Genomic DNA, 24,474 nt, shown 5'->3' with positions numbered 1-24,474 from the left:
CTTTCACTGGGCATCCTCTATACCTGGAATGCTCTCCCTCCTCACCTTCATCTCCTGGCTTCAAGTCTCAGCCAAAATTCCACTTTCTGCAAGAAACATTTCCCAATTTTCCCCTTAATGCTAGTGCCTTCCTTATGGAATTATCTTCAATTTATCATATGTATATAACATCCATCTATATCCACCTATGTGTCTATCTACCTACCTATCTGGTTTATACATTGTCTCCTCCACTATAAACTCCTTAGGGGCAGAATTTTTTTTTTGGCCTTTCTTTGTATCCCTAGCACTTAGGATTGTACCTGGAACATAGTAGGGGCTTGATAAATGCTTGTTAACTTCACTGGACTTGCCCCAGTAAAGGAGACCGAGACAGGGAGGTCAGGAAGACCTAGAGAGCATTGTCATGAAAACCCTAAGAGGGAAGATCATCCAGGATGACAGAGTAATCCAAGAGGTCCAGAAAGAGGGTTGATAAAAAGGTACTTACATAAGGAAATTCTGAGGGCCATTCTAACTCAGAGATTTTGTGATTTTGTTAAAGACCCTTCCACCAAAAGCCCAGTCAGAAGTGATTTGTCCTCCTACACTCTCATGGTATTTTGAATCTTCCATATACAGTTCTCATGCACTACTTTATTTACATAGTTTACTTCTCCTCATAAATTAAAACCTTGTTTACAAACTACTTACCTAATCTTTTTAATCCACTCCAATGCCTATCATAGTGCTTTGCACATAATGGACACTTGCTTATTAATCAAAATGACTTAATGAAACCTATAGGCCTTGACAATTAATGAGCTTCTCAGGCTGTATCTTTGATCCTCTCTATACTCAGATTAACATTTCTCATTTGTTCAGAGGTAGAGAGTGAGGGAAATGTAGTCATTGTTACAAGGTGAATTTTAGTTGGTAGGTTCTCTAAATAGGGTGACTTCCAAAAAAAAGCACACACAAAAATAAGTTGCACACTAGATTGATAATTTCATAGGTTTTTTTTGTATTTAGTAAAATCAGAATCATAATATTAGGTAATATAAAAATTCCGTGATTTTTTTACATCATTAATATCTAGTCCATACTGTTTAAAAAGGAAGGAAATAAAAAAAATTCCCCACATATTAGCACACTTTACAGATTTCAAAAGCATCTATTTGAAATGCATTTGAAAAATGTAATGTAAACATGTATGAATTTAAAACATAAGTTATTGCAAAAATGGAAATTACTTTCTTTATAAAGGGTTCCCATCTTTCAGCATGCTGCCCATACTAATTTCACAAACAACAACAAAAAGAAGCCTTTATTTCTCTTTTCTAATATACCTGAAGTACCCTTTTACTTCAATAAAAAAATACACAAAACTGGAACTATACATATGCACATTCATCAATACTTTGTGTTATTATGGCAGCTTAAGTTATAACAATTACAACAAGTCTTTGAAGTACTGAGTGTCCCAAAGTTTTAGTGCAGTTTTAAGTTACTAAACCTTAAAACATCATTAAAACTTTTGGAATACCTAGAAGCACTTATGGAATTAATAGGGTCAAGGTCCAAAAGCCAAAAGTAATTATGGACTATTTTGTCACAGAAGTATAAATAAAGTAATGGTACAATAAGTCATATTTCCATCCACAAACTGATGCTTATCATAAATAATCTTACAATCGAAGGTCGTGTTCAGCCTTTTTTTGGGGGAGGCTGCAAATTGTACTTTATTATTCCCAAGCAAACAACTTTATTGTTGAGGACACTGTGCCTGAGTTGGTTTGGAAGACACATAAAGGGTAGTGTATGTTTTCTTAAAAGTTTTTCTCTCGGGTTTGCTTGCAGTTTCCTTCCCCTCTTTAGCTTCTGTCTGGAACTTCGATTCAGGAGTTAATGACCTACAGGCAGCAAAGCATCCATTCTAAATTCCAATTATTTATGAAAAGAAAGTTCGAAATAAAAATTCTACTGTAAAGGACTGCAGTGACTCAACTGACATACCCCCTCACAAATAAAAAACAAGGAGTATTCTCAGACCATTAAAAAGGTCCGGTCATTGTTTCATTTAGGGGAACATTTTCACAGTTATACTTCTCATTTAAAAGGTTACTAGCTTTTTTATTTTAGATATCATCCTAGATAGAGAGCTGAAACTTCTCTTTAGAAGTTATTCAGTTCAATCAACTAACTAGGAAAGGAGGCCCTAACAGGTTAAGTGATTTATCTAGGTCACAAAACCATTGGGTAGTAAGTCAGGATTCAAACCCAGGTCCTCTGATTTCAAATCCTGCATAACTTCCTTTTTATAAATTAATAATTTATCAGCCATGAACAAGTCTGATAATACAGCTGTAAAGAACAACAACAAAAAAAGAAAATATCTTAATGATAAAGATATTTACAATCAACACTCTTTGCGGAAGAGATTTGAATGCCTATTCACTAAACATAAAAGCCAAGAATGACACAGAAATGCTAAACCTCTGTGCTATGTGACCAAAGAATAGCACTGAGTATACATACACAAGCATTTGACAATTATATACACATGCAAAGAAAGCCGTGATTAGTGGATTCTAGAATTTGTAGATTATGAACACCATTACCACCATATTGATTCTTTTTAACAAGCTTGTCAATTTTATGAGTCAAAGCATGCAAGACAGGAAATATCAAATAAACCCAAATGTTATCTTGATTTAAAATGCATTGAAATTGTTTACTATCCTGTTAAGTATAATAATCACTTTGAAAGACTTGAGAATGTCCTAATTGGGCAAGTGGTCCCCCAAATGGTAGTATTTTGGAGTTTTTGTCAACTTGGAAAATGTTAGTGTGCTACATAAATATGCAGCCCATCTAACATTAAGTAGTTATTTGCTTAAATAAATTTACCAAACTCATAAAGGACTGACAAAAAAGCAATGAGGAAAAGCAGCAAAGATTGCATTATTCAATTCTAAGAGACCTCCACACAAACATACAAAAACCAAGCATACTTATGATACAATGAAGCACAGACATAGAAAAGTTTAACATAATTTGATGATTTGACTTTAGCAATATCTAGAACGTGAAGCCTCAGATAGTGTTTCTTAAAATTCTGGCTTGGAAATTGTCAAAGTTACAAATTATGTACCTTATGGGTAACAATGCCAGTAAAGCAACTTGTACATGCTTTGTGAAACATTCAGAGAAAGGAATTAATATTAGAACACTTCACCTTGCAAATGTTGTAATAAGAGACATGCTAATATAAAAGTTACAACACTGAGATTACACAGTTGCGGGACTATGAAGCATTGGTCATGTGTTTCAAAATTGCTAAGTTTATGTCCCATTTTCTATCTTTTAACATTAAACCAATTTCATGGGCAAAATAAATATATAAATAACTTTAGGTGTTTTTACTGAAGCCAAAGAGAGCCTAATTTTTATCTTCTCTTCCCTAGTGTTTGGATCAGTCTCTTTGTCTTCCTCACTCACCTAGGACAGTAGTACCTTAAAATTCCTGAATAGGCAACCCTGTAACAACTAAGTCAACTCTACCATTCCCTCATTATTATTTACCTGTTCTCCCTTCTCTACTCCTTCCATGGTCCCTTTTTCTTCTTCTCTCAGTTTCCAACCATTTTATCTATACTTTTTCTTCTGGCTTACACCTTGGTCCAGCCTTGGAGAGACCCTAACTTCACACCACACTATAGAAGTCAATGATCTCTGCTGGACAGTTTCCTTTGATACTTTCCATTCTTCTCTACTCACACAGGCTCAATCATCCAAACTTTCTTACTTTACTATTTTATGCTACGAACCCCTTCCACTAACTTGTCCTTACTTCTTTTCAGGAACTCCTTCATCCAAAGCCAATCTCTTTTTGCCTCTTAAGCTAACTAGGCCCTTAAAAAGACATTTTCTTCACAGATATGCTGTGTACCTAGGTAACACCCAACATTTAATCGAGTACAGCCTAATGCTTTACAGGGACAAGTTTAAATGATAAAACTAAAACGGATTAGCTTTGATTGGTAGAATCAGAATACATGTCTATCAAAGCATATTCTTCAAGGCTCTTTAGCTTCAAAAACTGACAACTTATTCAGGATCAAATCAAAGGTTAAAACAATTTTCTCCTGGTTTCTTAGGACATTCTCTTTTAGAAAGAAGACAGATGAAATTTCCTCTCATGACTACTACTGAACTAGGAAAAGTAGCATATTTAATCAAAGAACATGTTAGTAAATTTACTGTGATGTTTCTGCTTTAAAGACAAAATAATCTTGTTACATGAAAAAAGCAATTCTAAATATATGAGAGCAGAGCTCCACTGCTTATGAGTCTTTTCTACCTGAGATCATTTTAGTCTTTTTTAGAGTTTTGGGAAAGTTGAAGAGAAGCAGGTGAAGCTGAAGGATCAAGCTGCATGCAATACTAAGAAAACAGACAAAGAAACGAAGAGTACAGGTCATGCAGTGAAAGAAAACAGACGAAGGTGCCTGCCCACCGCCTTGAGGAGACACTAGAGAGGCCACTGACCTGGAAGGATTAGCAGCGTTGACATTTCTTTCACATAAAGCTTTTGGGCTAGATGGAATGCCAATGATTTTCACACACTTCTTTTCCTTCGGAGGTTGTTTATCCAAAGGTGAGGTTTGGGGAAGAGACAGAGTCACAGCTAAATTCCCAGAATTCTCTGATGGGATTTGGTTTTCCCCTCCTAAATTACTGGCACAGGAGTTGGTCTCACTGTCAGAGGTTAAATCAGAAGGGTCTTTTAGGACAGTGCTAGCAGCAGCTTCATCTTTAGAAAGAGGTATATCCAGAGGCAACTTCTCACACTTTCCTTTACGTACAGGTATTTCAACTGGTTCTGAGAAGAAAAAGATTTCAAACAGGTTAAAATAATAAGCTTTAAAAAATGGCAGATGCCACTAATGTGCAATATTAATTTTTTAATTTTATTTTAGACTCAAGGGTCAGAACACAAACACAGAATAGAGAAAATAAACAAAAACATATCATAAACTTAAATATTGAAACTTAAATACAAAGTAAGAAAGGGGAATAAAAGCACATTATGGGCATAGCAGAACATAAGAGGGGATTCAAAATATGTAACAATAAATTTTCATTTCAAGAAAGCCAATATGATAAATACATGCTGTGTTGAGAACTGTCCATCTTTGCTTCCTTGTGAGTTTTCTTTTGTTCTCTGCTGTGCACTTTTACTTTGTTCTTTTTTTCCCTCCCCTCACTCCCCCCCCCCCGAAGGCTACAATATAGTTTAGATATTTCTCCATAGTTATAAATATATACATACATATATATAGATACTTATGTAGACACAGACTTTCCCAAACATACTCTACTCCTGATCTTTGTTTATATGCTAGTGCATATCTCTTGTTTCCTATCCCTCCTGACTCCTCTACTTTACTTCTACCTGCTACCTTGCCCTGCTAGTACTTGTCTACCCCCCCCCTCCAAGGATCCCTCCCTTATCCTCCCATTCGCATAGATGTAAATACCCTTCTATACCCTTCCTTTTACCTATTCCCTCATTCTCCCCTCTAAAAATCCCTCCCTTGGGGCAGCTAGGTGGTGCAGGGAGTACAGTACTGGCCCTGGAGTCAGGAGGACCTGAGTTCAATTCCAGCCTCAGACACTTGACACATATACTAGCTGTATGACCTTGAGCAAATAATTTAACCCTAATTTCCCTGCCTTCCCCCCTCCAAAAAATAAAAAAAAATAAAAATCCCTCCCTCTATGCCCCTACCATTTTATTTCTTCCAAATTTAGAAGACTTTTATACTCTTCTAAATATATATGTATTGTTCCCTCTTGAACCCATTCCCAATGAAAGTAGGTTACCAGAACCACCAGCCCTCCTACATTTAATTCCTCTGTATCCTTTCTTCCTGTTGCACCTCATTTGTATAAAATAGTTACTCCTTTTAGCTGTTCCTAAATGGTTTTACTTTTTAAATTCATATCAGTCAGGTTTACTCAAATCTTTCTTATGAACTCACCAATTATTAATAAGAATCTTAGACATATATTTTACATTATATAAAAGGTGAACAGTCTGTCCTTATGAATGCTTTTTTAATATTCTCATTGTCAATGTAGGCTTATTAAAAACCTACTGTGCGTTAAGCTCTGAACTAGGCAATGGGGAGATACAAAGATAAGCATGACATAACTTCTACCCTCAAAGACTCACAAACATCACAATTCACCTTTATAGAGGGCAGAGTCTGAAAAATACTTTATCATCTTGTTACCTTTTTCCATGGCTTTAAATTCTGATCTTTTAGATCTGTTTCAACTGCTAACATTTGATAACTTTCTGGCTATGATGCAACCTAACTGCCAGTCAAGGAATGTCACATCTTCAAATGATTAAAACTGAAGCATATCAAAAGGGAGGGAAAAGATGTATGCATGGTAAGCATCAAGAGGACATCAGATTTACCAGTGAAGAACTGTACAAAAGTGGCAAAAACATATCAGATACGTATGGTTGGAAAGAGAAATAGGCCAGTCACAGAGTGAGGGATATTCAATAAACAGCCATATATGTCACAGGTAGCTACACAACGTCAAGAGATCTTGAAGAAAGCTTCTAGTATACCTGGTGAGCCGCCTATTAAGGTTACAGGCAGAACAAAGAAGCTGACATATCAGAAGAAAGAGCTATTTTGTTTTTAAATAAATATACAATTTGTGTGAACTTGAAAAGCAATATAGCATGACTTTTTAAAGGAAAATGCTTTTTGGAAATAATGAAAATCTTTGGAAAAACTTGAATATAATTCAAAGATTTAAAGAAATAGAATTAATCCCAAGCTTCTTCACTATAGATTTAAAAAAAAAAAGGGTAAATTACACCAAAGGAAGTGGCACAAAAACATATTATAGTAGAGGGAAAGAAGGGAGGGAGAAGAGCAGTATTTGAGCTTTACTGTCATCTGATCTAGTTCAAGAAGGGAATAACATACTCTGATAAGTTTAGAAATCTAACTTGTCCTACGGGAAGTGGGAGGGTAAGGGGGGAAAAAGGGAGGGGGGTGGGCAGAAGGGAGAGGAGAAGTAGCAAGTGGGTAACGGTAAAACAAGGGAGGGGAATAAAGAGGGAGGGTTAACTGAGGAAAGCGGCAGTCAAAAGCAAAACTTTGTTGAGGAGGAGAAGGGGAAAGGGAGAAATAAAAGCATAAACAGGGGGAATTAGGATGGAGAAAAAGACACAGATAGAAATCATAACCCTGAACATGCAGGGGATGAACATTCTCACAAAACAGAAGCAGATAGAAGAATGGATTAAAAACCATAATCCTACAATATGCTGTTTACAAGAAACGCATCTGAAACAGGGGGATACACATAGGGTTAAGGTAAAAGGCTGGAGTAAAATACATTGTGCCTCAGCTAAAGTAAAAAAAGCAGGTGTAGCAATCCTAATCTCAGACAAAGCAAAAGTAAAGATAGATCTAATTAAAAGAGATAAGGAAGGACATTATATCCTGCTAAAAGGCACCATAAACAAGGAAGCAATATCATTGCTTAACATATATGCACCAAGTGGTAAGGCATACAAATTCTTAGAGGAGAGGTTAAGGGAGTTACAGGAAGAAATAGAAAGCAAAACTATAATATTGGAAGACCTCAACCTCCCCCTTTCTGAACTTGATAAATCTAACCTCAAAATAAATAAGAAAAAAGTTAAGGAGGTAAACAGAATTTTAGAAAAGGCACATATGATAGACCTCTGGAGAAAACTGAATGGGGATAAAAAGGAATATACTTTCTTCTCAAAAGTACATGGCACATACTCAAAAACTGATCATGTACTAGGGCATAAAAACCTCACAATCCAGTGCAGAAAAGCAGAAGTAGTCAATGCATCCTTTTCAGATCATGATGCAATAAGAATCATTTTTAATAAAGTACCATGGAAAAATAAGCTAAAAACTAATTGGAAACTAAATAATTTAATTCTAAAGAATGAGTGGGCCAAAGAACAAATCAGAGAAACAATTAATAATTTCATTCAAGAGAATGACAATAATGAAACAACATACCAAAACTTATGGGATGCAGCAAAAGCAGTTCTTAGGGGAAGTTTTATATCTCTAAATGCCTACATGAATAAAATAGGGAAAGAGGAGATCAATGATCTGGGCATACAGCTGAAAAAGCTAGAAAAAGAGCAAAATGAAAACCCCCAATTAAATACCAAATTAGAAATACTGAAAATCAAAGGAGAGATTAATAAAATTGAAACCAAGAAAACTATTGAATTAATAAATAAAACAAAGAGCTGGTTTTATGAAAAAACCAATAAAATTGATAAACCTTTGGCCAATTTGATTAAAAAAAAGAAAGAAGAAAATCAAATTACTAGTATCAAAAATGAAAAGGGTGAGGTCACCTCTAATGAAGAGGAAATCAAAACAATAATTAGGAATTATTTTGCCCAACTGTATGCCCATAAATTTGACAACCTTAGAGATATGGATGAATATCTACAAAAACATAAACTGCCCAAGCTAACAGAGAAGGAAGTGAAATTTCTTAATGACCCCATATCAGAAAAAGAAATTGAGCAGGCCATCAACGAACTCCCTAGGAAAAAATCTCCAGGGCCAGATGGTTTTACATGTGAATTCTATCAAACATTTAAAGAACAACTAATTCCAATACTTTGTAGACTATTTGGGAAAATAGGTGAAGAAGGAGTCCTACCAAATTCTTTTTATGACACAAATATGGTACTAATACCCAAACCAGGTAGAGTTAAAACAGAGAAAGAAAATTATAGACCAATTTCTCTAATGAATATTGATGCAAAAATTTTAAATAAAATATTAGCAAAAAGATTGCAGCAAGTCATTACGAGAATAATACACTATGACCAGGTAGGATTTATTCCAGGAATGCAAGGCTGGTTCAATATTAGGAAAACTATTAGCATAATTGACCATATCAACAACAAAACTAGCAGAAACCATATGATCATCTCAATAGACGCAGAAAAAGCCTTTGACAAAGTACAACACCCATTCCTATTAAAAACACTAGAAAGCATAGGAATAAGTGGAACCTTCCTCAAAATTATAAATAGCATCTACCTAAAACCATCGACAAGCATTATTTGTAATGGGGATAAACTAGATGCATTCCCAATAAGATCAGGGGTGAAACAAGGATGTCCATTATCACCCCTATTATTCAATTTGGTACTAGAAACATTAGCTGTAGCAATAAGAGAAGAAAAAGAAATTGAAGGAATTAGAATAGGAAAAGAAGAAACTAAATTATCACTGTTTGCAGATGATATGATGATTTATCTAGAGAATCAAGTAAAAAACTACTTGAAATAATAAACAACTTTAGCAAAGTTGCAGGATATAAAATAAACCCACATAAATCCTCAGCATTCCTATACATTACTGACAAAGCCCAACAGCAAGAGATAGAAAGAGAAATTCCATTCAAAGTTACTGAAGGCACTATAAAATATTTGGGAGTCTATTTGCCAAGACAAACCCAGGGCCTATATAAACATAACTATGAAACACTTTTCACACGAATAAAATCAGATCTAAATAAATGGAGAAATATCAGTTGCTCATGGTTAGGCCGAGCTAATATAATAAAAATGACAATTTTACCTAAATTAATCTATCTATTCAGTGCCATACCAATCGAACTACCAAAAAATTTTTTTACTGAGCTGGACAAAATAATAACAAAATTCATTTGGAAAAACAAGAGGTCTAGAGTATCTAGGATATTAATGAAAAGACATGCTAGAGATGGTGGCTTAGCCACACCAGATATTAAACTGTACTACACAGCAGCAGTCATCAAAACTGCCTGGTACTGGTTAAGAAACAGAGGTGTGGATCAGTGGAATAGGATAGGTACACAAGTAGGTGAAATCAACAAGTTTAGCAATCTACTCTTTGATAAACCCAAAGAGGCCAGCTTCTGGGCTAATAATTCACTATTTCACAAAAACTGTTCGGAAAATTGGAAAATGGTAGGGCAAAAACTGGGCATAGACCAATATCTTACACCATATACCAAAATAAAGTCAAAATGGGTTCATGATTTAGGAGTAAAAATTGATACTCTAAGTAATTTGGGAAAGCAAGGAATAGTTTACTTATCAGATTTGTGGAAAAGTAAAGAATTCATGACCCAACAAGAGATAGAGAGCATTACAAAATGCAAAATGGATAATTTTGATTATGTCAAATTGAAATGTTTTTGTACAAAAAAAGCCAATGCAACAAGAATTAGGAGGGAAGCAGAAAATTGGGAGAAAATCTTTGCAACTAGTATCTCTGATAAAGGCCTCATCTCTAAAATATACAGGGAGCTGAGCCAAATATATAGGAATATAAGCCATTCCCCAATTGAGAAATGGTCAAAGGATATGAACAGGCAGTTTTCAGAGGAAGAAATTAAAGCTATCTACAGGCATATGAAAAAATGCTCTGGATCACTACTGATTAGAGAAATGCAAATCAAAACAACTCTTAGATACCACATCTCTCCTGTCAGATTGGCTAATATAACAAAACAGGAAAATGATACATGCTGGAAAGGATGTGGGGAAATTGGAACATTGTTGCATTGCTGGTGGAGTTGTGAGCTGATCCAGCCATTTTGGAGAGCAGTTTGGAACTATGCCCAAAGGGCTATAGAAATGTTCATACCCTTTGACCCAGCAATACCACTTCTAGGGTTGTATCCCAAAGAAATCACACAAGCGGGAAAAGGACCCATATGTACAAAAATATTAATAGCAGCTCTTTTTGTGGTAGCTAAGAATTGGAAATCAAAGGGATGCCCATCAATTGGGGAATGGCTGAACAAGCTGTGGTATATGAAGGTGATGGAATACTATTGTGCCATAAGAAATGGGGATGATGCAGACTTCATAACAACCTGGAAAAACCTACACGACATAATGCTGAGTGAGCGGAGCAGAGCCAGGAGAACGTTGTGCACAGCCACAGATATATGGATTCCGTGAGGACCAACCCTGACATACTGCGCTTTTCTCAGCAACCTAAGGGGCAAGGACAACTCCAGGGGACTCACGATGGAGAATGCTATCTTCATCCAGAGAAAGAACTGCGAAGTTTGAATATAGATCGAGGCGCACTAAATGCTCGCCTTTTTTCTTCTTTTTTGTTTTTGTTTTTGGGTTTTTTTTTTGGTTCTGTTTCTTCTTTCTCATGATTCATTCCATTGGTCAAAATTCTTCTCCACGACTTGACTAGTGCATAAATTAATTCAATGCGAAGTTATACATGACAGTTATATGAGATTCCATGCCGTCTTGGGGAGGGAGGGGGGTGGGAGGGGAGAAAAACTGGAACTCAAAAATATGTAGAACCGTATGTGGTAAACTAAAAATAAATAAAGAAATTAAAAAAAAAATACAACATACCACTATACCATAAATTTATCATCAAGAAATTCACATAGAGTGGAGCCAAGATGGCAGCTGGAAAGCAGGGACTTGCGTGAGCTCCCTGCCAGGTCCATCCAAACACCTATAAAAAATGGCTCTAAACAAATTCTAGAACTGCAGAACCCACAAAATAGCAGAGGGAAGCAGGGCTCCAGCCCAGGACAGCCCAGATTGTCACGGGGTAAGGTCTATCCCATGGAGCTGGGAGCAGAACCCAGCATGAGCCATGCCTGAACCAACCAGACCAGGAGGCAGGGGGAACAGGCCCTAGCGCCCTGAATCAGTGAGCTGTGGTAGTTACCAGACTTCTCAACCCACAAACACCAAAGACAACAGAGAAGGTTAGTGGGAAAAGCTGTTGGGTCAGAGTGAAAGGAGTTCAGGTTTGGCCACCACCCCGGAAGCAGCGGAGGTGGTGCAGCTCTGAGGACTACAGCTGCAGTTGCTTCTGGCCCCAGGCATACCTGCTGGGAGGAATTAAGTGGTGGATCTGTGCAGAAGTGCAGAGCCAGCTTAGATCTGAGTGTAGTCCAGGTTGGCGGTTCTTGGGGAGGAGTAGCGCTGGTGTGGCAGAGCTTACTGTGTAGAAATAGCTCTGAAAACAACTGTGCAGCCCCTCAAGCTTGGGACAAAGTACTCTACTCTACAAGCAGTCATACCCCCACGAAAAACTCAAGGGTCAAGTAAGTTGGCTGGGAACATGGCCAGCCAGTGAAAATAGACTCAGATTCAGTCTCAGACTTTGGAATCTTTCCTTGGTGACAAAAAACAAAACATACAGCCAGAAGAAGTCAACAAAGTCAAAGAGCCTACATCAAAAGCCTCCAAGAAAAACATGAACTAGTCTCAGGCCATGGAAGAGCTCAAAAAGGATTTGGAAAAGCAAGTTAGAGAAGTAGAGGAAAAATTGGGAAGAAAAATGAGAGTGATGAGAGAAAACCATGAAAAACAAGTCAATGACTTGCTAAAGGAGACCCAAAAAAATACTGAAGAAAATAACACCTTAAAAAATAGACTAACTCAAATGGCAAAAGAGCTCCAAAAAGCCAATGAGGAGAAGAATGCCTTGAAAGGCAGAATTAGCCAAATGGAAAAGGAGGTCCAAAAGACCACTGGAGAAAATACTACATTAAAAATTAGACTGGAGCAAGTGGAAGCTAGTGACTTTATGAGAAATCAAGATATTATAAAACAGAACCAAAGGAATGAAAAAATGGAAGACAATGTGAAATATCTCCTTGGAAAAACCACTGACCTGGAAAATAGATCCAGGAGAGATAATTTAAAAATTATTGGACTACCTGAAAGTCATGATCAAAACAAGAGCCTAGATATCATCTTTCAAGAAAGTATCAAAGAGAACTGCCCTCATATTCTAGAGCCAGAGGGTAAAATAGAAATTGAAAGAATCCGCAGATCGCCTCCTCGAAAAGATCCCAAAAAGAAAACTCCTAGGAATATCGTCGCCAAATTCCAGAGCTCCCAGATGAAGGAGAAAATACTTCAAGCAGCCAGAAAGAAACAGTTTGAGTATCGTGGAAACACAATCAGGATAACACAAGATCTAGCAGCTTTTCTACATTAAGGGATTGAAGGCCTTGGAACATGATATTCCGGAGGTCAACGGATCTAGGATTAAAACCAAGAATCGCCTACCCAGCAAAACTGAGTATCATGCTCCGGGGCAAAATATGGACTTCCAATAAAATAGAGGACTTTCAAGCTTTCTCAGTGAAAGGACCAGAACTGAACAGAAAATTTGACTTTAAACACAAGAATCAAGAGGAGCATGAAAAGGTAAACAAGAAAGAGAAATCATAAGGGACTTACTAAAGGTGAACTGTTTTTTTTATATTCCTACATGGAAAGATGATGTGTATGATTCATGAGACCTCAGTATTAGGGTAGCTGAGGGGAATATACATATATAGAGGGACAGAGGGCACAGGGTGAGTTGAATATGAAGGGAGGATATCTAAAAAAATTAAATCAAATAAAGGGATGAGAGAGGAATACATTGAGAGAGGGAGAAAGGGAGAGATAGAATGGGGTAAATTATCTCGCATAAAAGTGGCAAGAAAAAGCAATTCTATAGGAAGGGAAGAGGAGGCAGGTGAGGGGGAATGAGTGAGTCTTGCTCTCATCAAATTTGACCTAAGGAGGGAATACCATACACACTCAATTGGTTATCTTATCCCACAGGAAAGAAGGAGGAAGGAGATAAAAAGGGGGGAAGGATAGAAGGAAGGGCAGATAGGGGGAGGAGGTAATCAAAAACACTTTAGAAAAGGGACAGGGTCAAGGGAGAAAATTTAATAAAGCGGGGATAGGTTAGGAAGGAGTAAAATATAGTTAGTCTTTCACAACATGAGTATTGTGGACGGGTTTTACATAATGATACACATGTGGCTTATGTTGAATTTCTTGCCTTCTTAGGGAGGGTGGGTGGGGAGGGAAGAGGAGAGAGAACTTGGAACTCAAAGTTTTAAAAACAGATGTTCAAAAAAAAAAAGCTTTTGCATGCAACTAGGAAATAAGATATACAGACAATGGGGCATAGAAATCTATCTTGCCCTACAAGAAAGTAAGGAAAAAGGGGATGGCAGGGAGTAGGATGACAGAAGGGAGGGCTGACTGGGGAACGGGGCAACCAGAATATATGCCATCTTGGAGTGGGGGGGAGGGTAGAAATAGGGAGAAAATTTGTAATTCAAAGTCTTGTGAAAATCAATGCTGAAAACTAAAAATATTAAATAAAAGAATGAAATTAAAAAAAAAAGAAATTCACATAAAATCTCTAATGGCAAGTGCTAAAGTATAACCATACAGGGAGACTAGAGTAAAAGAAACAAAAAAGTGTAAAGACATTAAAGTAAGCTACCGTCTGATCACAGCCTACAAAACCATATCAACTATATGGAGTCTAATTTGTGTAAAAGTGTTCACACAGTCAGTAGTATGGCTATAGTTGAAAATCAGTATTTTCAAGTCTAGTCAGTATACACTTTCTTTTAAATTTTATGACTTACATACCTTCAGGTTCGTATTTCATTTTCAGTTCATCTAGTTTAACTCTCAGGTTCATATTTTCACTTTGGAAAAGCTGGAGATGCCTTTCATTTGCAAAAAGCTTTCTCTCTACCTCCAAAACTCGCTGGCTCTCGTATAATGCCTTCATTCGCTGTAAGGATAGTTCATCTCTAAACTTTTCAATCTCTTTGCTATGGGAAAAGAATGACTAATTGCTGTTAAAACAAGTTAAGTTTTTAAAGGAATGCAACTAATGTTTTAAAATAACAAATGTTACATAGCATCAAATTATGTGTCATTAAAAAAATAGTTAACTTTAACTCATTAAAACAGCTGTTACTTTTCTATAGGGTACTTAATAAAGCATCATTAGAAGTCAAATAAACCTAAATTGCAATAGTCTTCATGAAAATTTCTCAGTAAGAAACATTGCTTAAAATCAAAACAGGGCTCAGTGAACGGGAGGACATGTGTCATATCTATTTTTACTGTGTGAATTCCTTGAAATTTAGAATGAAGGAAAACAAAGTAATTTAGAAAGATGTTTTTGATATTCTATCCATGAAAATTAAAGTGTATTTCATTGTAACATGAATTTATAAAACTGAATGTAGAGAAATAAAACCATTACTTTGTTCACATTACTGTTTTCTTTTTTTTTTTTTTTTTTTTTTTTTACAACTTTCATTCTTAATTTTGAGCTGTCAACACCAGGGAAAAAAATTGCAATGAAATACACTGTCAGAAAAACAAATGAAAAAAAGTGTTATTTCTCTACATCCTACCTGCCTCTAATACTTACTTTGAATTTTGAAGCTTCATTTGAAGTAAATCAATATAATATGTATTATCCTCAGGAGTGCATGAGTTATTGGAGGGCTTGCATTCCATATTTTCATACAAATTCTGAAAAGAATCATAATCATCACAAAATATACAACAAATAATGTGCAATACTGACTTCTAAAACTGGATAGAAATATGTTTCTAAAATTGAATAGAAATATGTTAAAGGGATTTTGATTTTTTTTCCTTCATGGTACCGATACATGGAAAAATTAGAAGTGTAAAAGAACCTGAATAATTTTAAAACTGAATTAATTTCATCTGATGATTAAAAGATTATTGTAGAATTAATAGTTGAAACCATGTGAAAATATTCCAAGCCAATAAATTTCTGCATTAAAGTTTTATATTTTAAAGATCAACAAAATGCTTAACATTTTTCAGCTACAGAAAACTATTAAAAAGTTATACATACCTTAAACTTCTCTAGCTGCTTTATTTTCACTAAAAGATTTTCTACTTCACCATTCTTCTGCTCTAACATAGCCTGCAAGCGTTCCAGCTGCTCAAATTCTGTTTGTGACCCTTTCATCTGCAGTAGTGTGGCAATTTGTAACTAGAAAAATGAAATAGTTTTCATAAGCTAAATAAAAAAATAAAAACCCAGAAAACAGAATTGGATAACCAGGACTTATACTCCACATATATTTGTTCTAATGGCATTGCTTCAGTTCATTTGTGAAAATGAATACAGTAGCATACCATATATTCGTGGTTTAATATAAAATGTATCTGCCAACATCTTTTGTTTTAAAATACGCATAAAAGACAAAAATCATATTTAAAATGGAAAAGAAAACAGATCAAAAGAATTCAAAATATTTTCATGTCAATCTGCTGTTTTGCTCTTTTTTTAAGCAAATAAGGCTCACCAATAACTTAAGAAATTTTTAAAATTTCAATTCAGGGTGAGTTATCACACAGAAACTAAGTTATTCTAGCAAAAAAAAAAAAATTAAAAGCATCCATGGGATTTGACCAACCCTAGGGATAATATGGGTTGGTTTAGATTGGTAAGAATATCTACTGCACCCTCTACAAGTTCTTACCTACTACCTTCCCCCTGTTCCTACTCTTCCTCTTCTGCCCCAGGAGCCAGCACTACTTTAAGGAAGAAGAGTTTTGAGAGTCATTGATCAACAATTAAGGATGATGAGATCCCTGGACAAGAACAGGATCAAGGCATCTCAGGCTGTTTGGAGATTATATACCTGTATATTGCTATCCATCTAATCATGAGTCTTTAGCTTAACATGTACAATTTGATTTATCATAAATACTTAAGTGCCATGAAGACTTGTACACACCTACATGTTGCATCGTAAATGACTGCCTACATACACACACACATTACTAGTTCCTACTGAGCTGTACATATGATAAATGAAGAACAAAAGCAATACTGGCTAAATAGACGCTTGCCAGGTGGCTTCAGGCATTCAACAACCATATGTAAAATTATTTCAAATATGCTAAAACTTTGGAATGCTACCCTTTTAGAAGTTGGAGATTTCCTCAATAGTGGGATAAGGAGGAGGGTGGAATGAGAGAGAAGAGGTGTGATATACATCTTCTACATGATGATTTGCAGTTTTTGGCCTTTTTCTTGAGAGTACAATTGTTTAAATTTCTCTATATCAGTACCATGCACAATTACAAATGAATGCTTGACAATTACTACAGACCTTCATTCTTTGCATCTGTTCTCTATTAAATGAGTGTTGTTTTTGAAGAGATTGATACTTGACTTTCATACTGATCAACTGTCGCTCCATTTCTGCCCTTCGGTCTTCCACCTAGAAAACATCACTTTTTAAATATTTCCTTTAGTAGTAGAAAAGATGTAAAGGTCTGTTCCTCAAATTTAAGTACCTCTGCAAACAGAGAGTTGCCTTTACTGTTGGGGTCCAAGGCCTGCTGCAATGCATGGTCCAATTGTGTTTGTAGATCCTGATTAGTTACACGAGCTTTCTAAATTAAAGAAGAAAATCTAAATATCTGTAAATTCAAAAACCAACCAAAAGCTAGAGATAGAGGAGATCAGTGGAAATATAATACCTCTAATGCATTAAAGTACGAAACAACTTCTTTCTCTCTGTCCTCTTTTTCCCCTTGAAGGCATTCTACTTGATGCTGTAACTTGTTATTAATAAGTTCTAGTTGCTCTTGTCTATACTGCAGCTCATTCACTCTTTCTTCAAGACTGGCCTGTTCAAAAATGGAAAAAAAAATTAAAAAGCTACGTTCATAAAGAACTCTCCAGTTAGCTGCTCTTCAGGTTACCCCAGTAACATTTCTTTATAAAAAAACAAACACATGGGGCTATGAAGGCCTGTGGATAGACCCATGGGCTCAGATCCACGAAGACCTCATTCCAACCGTACTTCAGACACTTAATAGCTCTGTGACCTTGAATAAGTCACTTAAAGTCTTTCAGCTTCAGACTCCTCATCTGTGAAATAAAGGAGTTGGACTCAATGTGGCCTTCTCTCTGAGAATGTTTTTCCTTTTTTTCAAAGAACAAGCTTTATTGATGCCTTTTATTATTATGTCAGAGCCAATTAAACACTTCACCTCCCCCCATTGGACCTTCCCTTCTGACAAAGAATAACTAGGCAGTTAACATCTGATACAATGGTAATTTAATACAATCTACTGTCTTAGATATCACCCTCCTCTCTGCCACTGTTGGGAGGCACTGTCAGTTACTCAGATTCCAATGTTTTTAAAGAGATCCTTTCATTTACACATTATTGTAGTCATTGTGTTCCAGGTTCTCTTGGTTCTACCCTAGCATCCATCATCTTTCCAACTTTCTGGGTATGAGGTGAAACCTCATACTATTTTAATTTACATTTCTCTTACAGCAGTGATTTGGAGTATGTTTCCAAATAGTCATTTATATTTTTCAATTCTCTTTTAAAACTGCTTGTTCATATCCTTTGACTACTTATCTATTTGGGATTGGTTCCGAGTATTAATAGATTTTTGCCAATCCTCAATACATTATCAGAATTTTATTAATGAAATAAGATAAAAATATTTTTCTTCACTCTATTTTTTTTCTATCTTTGAAAATGATTTGCACAAAAGCAATTTAATTTTTTGTAATCAAAAACGATTTATTTATGATCATCTTTCTCTTGCTTAAGAATTTTCCCCTTAGGAGTGTGGAATATATCAAACCTGGCTGATGTGGGTTGTTCTGGAGTAACTTATTTTCTTTTTTATTCTTTTTCATAGGGGATGGCTTACTGAGAAGGAGTAAAGGGGAAAAGATAGGTTCAGAAATGAAAGTTATGTTTAAAAAATGCAAAAACAATAAAATTTAAAAATTTTTAAAGAGAATTTTTAAAAGTGTAAGAAGTACCAGATCTTATTATTTACTTTTGCTGTGTGATTTCTTATTTTAGTTTATGAATCCATTTTAGTATAAGATGTTGGTTTAAACTTAATGTCTATCAAAGTCTTTTCAACTTTCCGCAGAAATTGTACTAAGTAGTTTTGATGATGGCTACTTTTTAATACAATTTGAGGCCTAGTAATATTATATCTCCTTTATTTATGCTTGTTTTCAGTATTACCCTTGAGATTTTAAGGCCTTTTGTTTTAGATGAATTTTATTTTGTTTAGTTCTACAAGTTAATTTAAGTAGCAAAGTCAACGTAATATTGGCACAGCCCCAACCATGAATCTCTCTCCAACTACTGAAGTCTCTCTTTATTCCTGCAAAGTGTTTTATAGCTGTAGTTATACAAATCTTGCACATGTGTTGGTGGGTTAACTTACAGACATTTTATGCATTTTGTCTCCTTGAAAATTTAGGTTTCCTGCTGGTAATCAAATCACAGGGTAGGACTGAAGGCACGCAAACTTTATTCGTAATAGCTTTCAATTTCAACACTATTTTAGACTTGAAATATGAGTGTAATCTTTGTCATAATATTCATCATCTACCAGTATTAAATAACTCTGTATTTCATGAGGAACTAGTCACTATGGCATAAGCACTGCATTAAACTTAAAGTTAAAATATGCCTTAGGTCTCCAAAAAGATGATACAGCATTTTCTAATGAGATTAATAAAAGTTAGATCAATAACCATTTCATCTTGAAAGCTACCTCATTTACTTTAAGAGACAGAAAAGAACTATCATAGTATAAAAGACAACTCAAACAAAGAATCAGGAAATTGTATGCTATAAATTCATACCTTTACACTTTCCAACTCAGTTATCTCAATCTGAAGACTCAGCATTTCTGAAGACATGGTTTCATGTACACGCTCAGACATTATCCGCAATTCCTCTGATTTAGTAGACAAGATTTCCTTCTGATGTTCTATTTTGTGTTTCAATTGCTTTTCACTTAGATGGGCTTCATCTAACTCAGCTTTCAACTTTTCCAGCTTAAAAAATATATAAATACAATTGATGTAAAAAGTAATCAAGTCACTATAGATAATTGTGGGAATTTGTAGTTGGGGAAAGTATTATCTTTAGATAACTAAATATTAGATAACTAAAGGTTAATGTAATAATTTTGGAATGCAATCTTTCCAAAATATATCACACAACTCTAAGTTTTAGTAAACAGAATATACTGGACATAATTTAATATTTTTTTAAATTTAATTTTTTTCAATTAACAAAAAAATCTATTTTCTTTCTCTCCTACCTCTCCCAAATTGGGGGGTGGGGACTCGTGTATCAAATATGCACAGTCAAGCTAAACAAATCTCCACATTGGCTATGCCCAAAAACCTTGTCTCATTCTGTACTCTGAGTCTACCATTTCCATCCAGAGGTAAATAGCATGCTCCATCAAGACTCCTCTGGAATCATGTTGTCTATGAGTTGATAAGAGTTCTCAAGTCTTTCAAAGTAGTTTGTCTTCATAGTGTTTATAGTATAAATTGTTCTCCTGGTTCTGCTCATTTCACTCTGTACCAGTTCATACAAGTCTTTCCAGGATTCTCTGAAACTATCCCCTTCATTCCAACACATTTGTATACCATAATATGTTCAGCCACTCCCCAATTGAAGGATATCCCCTTTGTTTACAGTTAACACTACAAAAAGAGCTGCTATAGATATTTTTTACCTATAAGTCTATATTCTATTTACTTGATACCTAATACCTAATAGAGGTTTTTAACTGGATCAAAGGGTATGTACAGTTTAGTGACGTTTGGGTAAATTGCTTTCCAGAATGGCTACGTATTCCTTCTTCAAAGTGTAGGGTTAAGAGGATAACCTAACTAATGGCTGAGTCAATCAAACATACTCATTGATGATTTCTCCCCCAAGAGAAAAACAGTTATGTTATGTTGATTGTGTTATGTTAAATGACATATGCTTCTTTATAGCTTTACTATTACTTGCTTCAAACAATGCATAAACATTAAGCATTTTGTTGTTGTTTTAAAAAATCAGACCCCTTGATAAGAGTCTGGTATCAAAGACACATATGGAACTAATACAAATATACCAAGAGTCAATCCCCAATAGACATGTAGTCAAAGGAAACAAACAATTCTCAAACGAAAAATGGCAAAATACTAACAATCATGTGAAAGACTGACCCAAATGACATGAGAAATAAATAAAAATAACTCTTTAAGGTTTCCCTTCACACCCAGCAAACTTGAAATGATAAAAAAAATGGAAATAAGTCAATGTTAGATGAGATATGGAAAGATAGGCGGTGGTAGTTGTTGTCTTTCATTCTCGAAGAAGACCAAAATGACACCACTAGGCTAGATTTGAGTTTCAGTGTATCCAACTGTAGCTGATCAGACCAGTACGAGCTCAGATTGCTCTACTACAGGTTGGGCACAAACAGTCTGTGTGAACATTTGGGGTGGATACGCTGAACTTGTGCATCCTGTGTTTCCCTTTGAGCTGTTTCAATTCTGCTTTGCTCGTAGAGCACAGCACCTTCTGTGATGTGGACATGCCATCGTGAGTGGTCCTGTGCCAGTGTCTCCCATGTCACACAATTAATTCCAAAGTTCTTTCTGGTTTTTTTTTTGAGGGGGGAAGGCAGGGCAATTGGGGTTAAGTGACTTGCCCAAGGTCACAGGTGTGTCAAGTGTCTGAGGCTGGATTTGAACTGAGGTCCTCCTGACTCCAGGGCCAGCGCTCTACTCACTGCGCCACCTAGCTGCCCCAATTCCAAAGTTCTTAAGAGAGACCTTGAGAGTGTCCTTGTATTGCTTCTTCTGACCACTGTGGGAACAAGTACACTAATAGTGATAGCAGAGCTGCAAATTGGTCAAACCATTCTGGAAAGTATTTTGGAACTATGTTAAAAAGTGATGAAAACATCCATAGAGGTCCATAACTGAAGGGTCCTATGCGTATCAAAACATCCATAAGCAGCACTTTTTGTGGTAACAAAAACCATAAGCAAAGTAGATGTCCTTCAATTGGAGAATGGCAAAACAAACTGTGGCACATGAATAACGGTATATTATTGCACCACAAGAAACAATGAATAAGAAAAACTCTGGGAAGTATGAAGATGTATGACCTGATGCAGAGTGAAGTTAGAAACAGGAAAATAACATACACGAGAACTTAAAAAAATTAAAAGAACCAAAAAAAATTAAACTGAACACCATTTAATGATAATGACCAAAGCTGGCCTCCAGACAAGGATGAGAGAATGTACCTCTTATACCTCCCTTCCTTCTATGCACAGAGGTATGAGATAATAGGTGTGGAACATTGCCTAGAGTGTCAGTTAGCTGATGGGTGGACTAGTTTTGCTGAGGAGCTTTTTTTTCTTCCTTTCTCTATTCTTGTGACAAGGAAGGCATAGCTAGATGCAAATGGGAAGAGACAGGGATAAACTTGGAAATGAATGTGATACAATAAGATACAAATCAAAGTTTTTTAAAAAAAAATGACATCCCGAACCTTGCTTTTAAGTTCATTCACTTCCTGCCCATGGTTCCTTGATAGCTGTTCTTCCAGTTTATCCAGCTGCAATTTTTGCTGCTGTCTAATGGCATCACATTCAGAGTTCAAACTTTCCAACATTCGATTTTTAAGTTCAACTTCTCGCTGAAGAGTAAATTTTTCCTGTTCATAATTCTGGGGAAAGATTCAATTGCAATACAAATATAGTCAAAATAATTTAAGTTATCACATAGATATATTTCTCGCCTACCACTGCTCTGTAATTGGAAAACCAATTAGGAGGGAGTTTTCTATAGTCGAAATAGAACCTAGGTTGAAATTCTCGCTCTTCTACAAATTACTTTACTATGCCTCAATTTTCTCATCTGTGGGCTAAAAATTATATTTGCATTATTTACCTCACCAAAGTTGTTTTAAGGATGGAATATAATGTATGTCAAGTGTTGTCTAAGTTGTAAAGCTCTATAGAAGATGTCAGTTATAATCATAACAGGTGAGCTACGAGTCTATGAAAATCCAGATAAGGTTAGTGACAATAAGAATAGAAAAAAGGCAAGAAAAGTGTTTTGCAAAAAAAAAAAAAATCAAGAAAAAATAAAGTCTGTGACTAAAAGATGTTTGCATCACTGACTCAAGTAGGAAATACAGGAAAAATGATCAATTTAGACCTGGAAAAGCAAATAAATTTCATTTTGGACCCCTCAAATTCAATTCATGTGATGTGAGAGGTGAGAGTTGTAAAGGTCTTCAACAATCACTCAGTGTAATGTCCTTTCTTCCTAATGAAAGCCAAGGAAAACCTATCTAAGGTCACACATTAACTAAAATCAGGAATGGGACTAGAACTTAGGTCTCCTACCTAACTGGGTAAATAAGAAGTTATGTTCTAAGACATTCAAAATGTGAGAGATGGTAAAAGGACTGGGCTAGAGATAAAGATTTGAAAGGCAGCATGACTTGGAGGGCCAGCCACAGTAAGGACAACCTGGATTTAAGAGCCATCTCTCACATTACTAGTTTCACAATAGGAAAATCACTTAACCTCTCAGTGCCCGAAGCAATTCTAACTCTCTAACAGACAGAGCAGCCGCTAATCTGAATTCCTAGAGAATTTTCTATGGTGATCATCTACAACAAAACCAAAACCAAAAAAACCCCACAGGACCAATAGTCTACCCCATTCCCCCCGCCCCCGCAAAATTGATTGGCATGAGCACAGAAGGGAAAGTAGGCAAAACGGTAAGAAAGTACCTGTTTAATGAAAAAAAAAAAACTGTAGAAATAGAACAGCACAGGGCCAATGACCTAATTTTGGTAAATACCAACAGTTAGAGATTGAAAAGAATAGGAAATCAAGAAAGATCTTGTCTTAATTCCCATTTTTCACTTCACTCACTTGTATACTCATGTTCCCTTTATGCCTGGACTAATTTCCGAAATGACAGGGGTAAAGGAAGTCTCTCTCCTTTAAAAAAGAATAAACCTCAGTAACTGCTACGCATATAAATGAGCAAAAATAATGGGGTTATTTAAACAGCACGGTCTGAAAATAATTTAACCAAACTGGATTTTGCAATGTAAAAAACCAAACTACATGTGTAAAAAACTCTAAATCTTATTCCTCCTTCCAACCTAAGTGCAGGCACTTTGGTTATTTTGTTTTGTTTTTTCACAAGGCAATACAAGGTTAAGTGACTTGCCCAGGGTCACATAGCCATATTTGAATTCAGGTCCTCCCAACTCTAGGGCTTGTGCTCTATCCACTGAGCCACCTAGCTGCCCCCTATTCAGGCACTTTTCAAAACTCATTTTTCAATTTTCTGTCTCTGAGTTTTCCTAAGTGAAATGATCCCATCATAAAGATTAAATTAATCTTTAAAGGGAAAAACCAACAATTAATTTCGTTACTAGGAAATAAAATCTGCCCCAGCAAAAGTCTTCCTTGTAATTCACACACTTTCACAGTTGGAAAGAAGCTCAGAGACAATCTAGTTCAAATGAAGAATCCTACCTCTGTTGCAGTCATTATCTCACTTCTCATTTTATCCAATTGGTTCTGCAGCTCATTTTGGCTCTCCAACAGCAGTAACCCATACTGTGCTGCTTTCATCCGCTCTTCTTCTGCCTCTCTGAGCTGACGACGAAGATTCAAGACTAACTCAGACTCCATTTTATTTCTCTGCT

General features: G+C 35.8%; 1 protein-coding gene across 2 annotated transcripts; it reads right to left on the bottom strand.

The window, feature by feature from the left end:
- Positions 1 to 981: 981 nt before the first annotated feature.
- On the bottom strand, positions 982 to 24,474 carry SPDL1 (spindle apparatus coiled-coil protein 1). 2 transcript variants are annotated; one of them, XM_036751279.1, is made up of 11 exons: positions 24,302 to 24,474; positions 22,288 to 22,464; positions 19,578 to 19,772; positions 17,423 to 17,572; positions 17,237 to 17,335; positions 17,050 to 17,160; positions 15,780 to 15,920; positions 15,321 to 15,424; positions 14,522 to 14,709; positions 4,531 to 4,864; positions 982 to 1,892 (listed from the first exon to the last, which is right to left on the bottom strand). In XM_036751279.1, exons 1-11 carry the CDS (start codon positions 24,458 to 24,460, stop codon positions 1,745 to 1,747), a joined length of 1,806 nt encoding a protein of 601 aa, XP_036607174.1. In that variant the 5' UTR covers positions 24,461 to 24,474; the 3' UTR covers positions 982 to 1,744. The 2 variants fall into 2 exon arrangements, with proteins under 2 accessions (XP_036607174.1, XP_036607173.1); XM_036751278.1 differs by lacking the exon at positions 982 to 1,892 and having other exon boundaries at positions 4,326 to 4,864.

This window comes from Trichosurus vulpecula, chromosome 3, assembly GCF_011100635.1.
Source record: "Trichosurus vulpecula isolate mTriVul1 chromosome 3, mTriVul1.pri, whole genome shotgun sequence".
Classification (NCBI taxonomy): Eukaryota; Metazoa; Chordata; class Mammalia; order Diprotodontia; family Phalangeridae; genus Trichosurus; species Trichosurus vulpecula.
This window is presented reverse-complemented; position numbering and strand designations above follow the sequence as displayed.